Raw genomic sequence first — 5,000 nt, 5'->3', positions numbered from 1 at the left:
TAACGAATTGACTCATCCTTGTGCCAAATATGGTCTGGAAAAGCGATCCGTACATGGAGAGGTACAAGAAAAGACAAGCGGAGACACATGAGTGATTCTCATGGCGAATTTTATTTGCGATAATCGAGAAGTGAAGGTGAGATTGTAATCGGCTTAGTTAGCAGCGCATAGTATGGGTGTAGATTTTAGCTAACATCTTCTTATGTAGTCGAAGTACGTCTAGAGCCTGTGACATTTACTTGTTTTCTGAGGCGGTGCAGTGTCGAAGCGCTTAACCGGCCTTGGCTTTACAAGTTAGTTTGTTCTCTGCTCTGCTCCGACTGGTATTTTTCTGGGAACTTCGGTTTTCCCCACTTTTCAGAAACCTACTTGCTCTAAAGGAGACTTGTAGATACATCCCAATATGCAAGTGGAGATTTTAGGGAGTTGTTATGGTCAATGCAATTATTTATGAGGAATGAGATCAAATGTCATTCAAATTCGGCAAGATATCCGGAGACGTTATCCATACGATGTTAGATGTCATCTCATTTTTCTAAACTTTTTGGTTTTTAAATGAAGGTATGAATTTTTCAAATGGCGGTGTCTAGCTAGATATTCTACATCCGGGTAGGATTTTGAAAATACTTCGTGCCCGCTTCGATTTATTCAATGCTATCTTTGTTTAGACCACTAAGGAGTTTACTATTGCAGGCGTCAGGGAATCCCGAACCATCGAGTTTGCATTCGATTTCGAGTTAGACTTCGAGTTGGACTTCGAGTTGAAGATCGAGTCAGACGTTTCGGATAACCTCTAGCAAGGAGACGTGATTTAAATTTGTAAATGTTCTCTTCAAAAGTTGTTTTTGAAGAGTTGTGTCTAGAAATGTGGCTTCATTGTTCGAGATCTCAGCCGTAAATTTTATTGTAGGGTGGTGAAGGTTTGCTTGTGTGATGAACTTGTCTACATCCGGTTTGCTGACATCCCACAACGAAAAAATGTCGTCAATGTATCGTTTCCAAATCAGTGGCTTTATGACGCTTTTGCTAAGATTTTTTGTCTCGATGTCGGCCATAAAGATATTTGCGAAAGCAACGGCCATTTTAGTACCCATAGCAGTACTGTGAATTTGAAGATAGTTCTTTCTGTTGAATTGGAAAGAGTTCTCTTTAAGTACGAGTCTTAGCATTTCTTTGATATAGTTAGTGGGAATTGGAGGGTTATTTTTGTGAAAGTTTTCATACGCATTGCATACTGTAGTGATTCCCTCTTCTTGCGGTATATTTGTATATAGACTTGTGACATCCATCGTTAAGCCGTAACAACTACATCGATAACATGACTAAAAAATGGTTGTAAACACCATATCCACTGCGGCCTTCGTGCTTAAGGTCCTGAGTTCTATTCCCGGATCTCACATCCTTGTTTCGACTTCTTTCCTTTCAGTGTAGCCTAAGTAGCTTTAAATACCCTTAAAACGGAGCACTGATGGAAAAGAGGGGGGTAAAATGAGCGCACCGTCGGCTTCCTGGGAGAGTACTCTTTAGAGAGTAAAGGAACTTCCGATGTTAAATAAGGTGTACCTTTACCTTTACCTTTACCTTTACAAGGAAAGTTCGTTTTCCCATCTTCGTCTTTTCAATGAAGTTGATAAAAGCTGTGGAGTCTTTAAGATAAGACGTTTGTGATGTGGAAATACTCTAAGTAATGTGTCAACAAATGCTGATATTCTTTCTGTGGGCCCGTTACAACCAGAGATTATTGGTCTCCCTACAAGAGTAGGTTTGTGGATTTTACTGAGGGTATAGAATTCAGGTATTCGTGGTGGATATGGTGTTTACAACCATTTTTTAGTCATGTCATCGATATAGCTGTTATGGCTTAATTCTGAGATCAAGCGTGACACTTTCGTATGTGTTTCTTTCACTATGGGTTTGTCAAGAGGCTTGTAGTTATTTAGGTCATTGATTTGGACTTGGCCCTCTTGTATTTTATCATTTTTATTCATGACGACAAGTGTGGTTCCCTTGTCCACCTTTTTAAAATTTAGATCTTTGTTTTGTTTCAAAGCGTTCACAATTTGAAGTTTGACCTCTTCCAGGTAGGGTTCTAATGTTACTGATGGTTGAACTGGCGGTTCCCAATTCGATTTTACATAGAAGGGATGGATTGATTTGTTTTGCACATGAAAAGTGTATTTTAAGCGCATTCTTCTTGCGAAGGCTTTATAGTCCTGTAAGAGCTGGCGCTTTATTTTATTTTTCTTTACTGTGGCAGTGGGTATAAATTTTAGGTCCTTCGTCAATAAGCTAATTTGGGTGTCAGTTAAAACCTCCTCAGAGAGGTTTTTTATAAAATTCCCATTGTTGTTTGTAAGGGAATTGTTTGATACTTTTCTGCGTTCATTGCGCTTTTTTGTTTTCATTTGTTTCTTTGTCAGTTTATATTTTCCCTTCTTTGTGCTTTCTTTGTGGGTAGTGTTATCACATGACTCAGTGAAAAGACGTGTACTTTTCAACGTTTTTATTGCTTACAGCTGCTTTTAATGTTGACAATAGTGTTGGCACCTTCTCAGAATCCATTCCTAGAAGAGCTACTAGGCTTTTAACACTGATATCCACCGACAGCGGTTGGTTTTGTAATTTGCTTGTATTGGACCCTCTCTTAGGAGTCCCCTTTTGGACAGTTTTTCCTTTCTTCTTGCGAAGCCTAGTCTTTTGTTTTTCAAGGCGGCGGTGGTTAAATCAAGTTAGGGCTGAGAGGAAACCTTTCTCTGCTTTTAGTTTAACCGCCTGAACTCAATTAGCTTATTTGGTTTGTTTGGTCTTTGCCTATCTTCCCCTTCACCACTTGTCAATTTATTTCAAATGGAAGTCTAACTCGATCTTCAACTCGAAAACCAACTCGAAATCCAACTCGAAGTCTAACTCGAAGTCTAACTCGATCTTCAACTCGAACTCGAACTCGAGTCCAAACTCGAGGGATTATTTCTCCCCTGTCGTCAATCTGTTGAATCATTTCTGAGCCATTCTACGCAAATCGCTCCGTCATCAAATTCTCTTAACAATCGTTATTACAGGCGGCCCCAGGCTCGGAGCCAAAAATTATAAGGATTTGTAAAGGAATCCTGATAACAAACACTCAAAAGATAATTTTTTTATTTTAAAATGTTCTCAATAAAAAAGCCATGGTCCTGGTGACTTTCTCGCTCTCTGTGCGGTTATTTGCCTGATTTAACGTGAGTTAAGCGACTTCTCAGCTTCCCGGGTTGTCACTCATGCATAATTAAAGAAAAGGTTGGAAAGTAATTTCTAGCTTACCCCACATCTCACCAATACAGGTCAATAAAATCAAATTTCTCTTGCATCAGTCGTGCTCAAACTCTGGTGATGGCCACACAGATAAATTTACTTCTCTTTGGCCAACTTTCAAGGTCCAGCAAGTATCCGTTGCTGAGAAACAGTGATGAATATTCAAATATTCAAAATCCTTGGAGGCTCTCTTACAACGAATCTTGACACGGCTGGTCAATTGTTCACTTATTTGCTCTCACTGTATCGAGACTCAAGTGAATGGTTGACCAGCCATATCCAAATGCATGTCTCAAAGAAAGATCATGAAAGCTGTAATCGTACTGGAATATTAAAGAGAAAGTACAGTCTAGAAAACGTTTCTCTGAATCGAAAGTTCTTTACCTGTACTGTCATACTTTACCATTCATTTGAACTAAATTTGTTTAAATAGCCAAAAATAAAGCTTCAAAAATAGGCAAATTTAAATTCAAATTGGCCATCTTTATTTTTGTGTATGCAAATGACACTATGATGTAGCAATAGTCAAGGATTTCTCCGGTTGACTAAAAGTACTTGATGTAAAGAAGAAAATACAGGCGAGGAGAGCAATGCTTTGTAGACTTGAATATTAATCCAGAGGCTAAACTCTGTTGATATTGGGTTTATATGTGACTTATATGCAGGAGTTTTACAAAGCAAAAGAGAGCTTACAGTGCTATCCTGCGCTCATTGCTTTGAAATAAATGCCTGGAAATCAAGTTTAATCTGTCCACTGTGGCTTTCTACGAGGTCCCTGTTACAACTTCAAAACAAACGATCGATTTATATATTTCCATCAAATGGTAAGAGTAAATCATTTCAGTCATTGCTATACTGCCAAAAAAATTTAACCACATTTCAAGTTAGCGCATAACAGTCAAAGTGGTCTATATATGGCTTGATTCAGTTTTCTCGCTCCAGTATAATGATATTTTGGACTAGTTGACTGAGATTTCTGGATGAAATGTCACGGAGGCCAATATTCATATACATGTACCTGTACCTATACTGCCAAAAAAATTTAACCACATTTCAAGTTACGTTTATTAGCGCATATAAAGAGTCAAAGTGGTCTATATATGGCTTGATTCAGTTTTCTCGCTCCAGTATAATGATATTTTGGACTAGTTGACTGAGATTTCTGTATGAAATGTCACAGAGACCAATATTCATATACATGTACCTGAAGATCCCGCTTGAAGTCCTCCTTGGTAAAATGACAGACCCGAGCAGACAATATAGCAGTCAGAATTTCATGTTTGTGGAATCCATCCAAGTTTTATTTTTACTAGCCAACTTTTCTGTAAATTTTAATTTTCCAATGTAAGCTTCAGTTTTTTAAATTTTGATATGTGTTCTCAAGTCTAGACGTGTGTCTAGTTTCATCCCCATCGAAAGAGTACACCCCAACAGCGGTAATTGTTGATATTAAAAAGCCTACATGTATTGAGCAACGTCTGAAAGTTTCGTCGGCTTATTCTAAATTAAATGCTTCCGCGTGTGAAAGCAAACAAATACGTTTGCTGAAGCATCAAAGACGGCTGACGCTGAAGGAAAAAAGTGAAAAAGGTACGCTTGTCGAATATTTCTTTGTCGCATATTCAATGTTTTGTCTTGTTTACATTTGCTCTGACTGATTTTTGCTGCCTCGTTTGATTGAATAGAAAATCTATTATAAGTATTTAGTG

General features: G+C 38.1%; 1 protein-coding gene across 1 annotated transcript in view; it reads left to right on the top strand.

The window, feature by feature from the left end:
* The first annotated feature begins 67 nt into the window (after positions 1 to 67).
* Positions 68 to 5,000, top strand: part of LOC137977466 (uncharacterized) — a 19,041-nt gene continuing 14,108 nt past the window's right edge. The window contains exon 1 of the mRNA XM_068824692.1: positions 68 to 136. Coding sequence (XP_068680793.1) covers positions 101 to 136 — 36 coding nt within the window. The 5' untranslated portion in view covers positions 68 to 100. The remainder of the gene's footprint in view (positions 137 to 5,000) is intronic.

This window comes from Montipora foliosa, chromosome 11 (assembly GCF_036669935.1).
Source record: "Montipora foliosa isolate CH-2021 chromosome 11, ASM3666993v2, whole genome shotgun sequence".
Classification (NCBI taxonomy): Eukaryota; Metazoa; Cnidaria; class Anthozoa; order Scleractinia; family Acroporidae; genus Montipora; species Montipora foliosa.
This window is presented reverse-complemented; position numbering and strand designations above follow the sequence as displayed.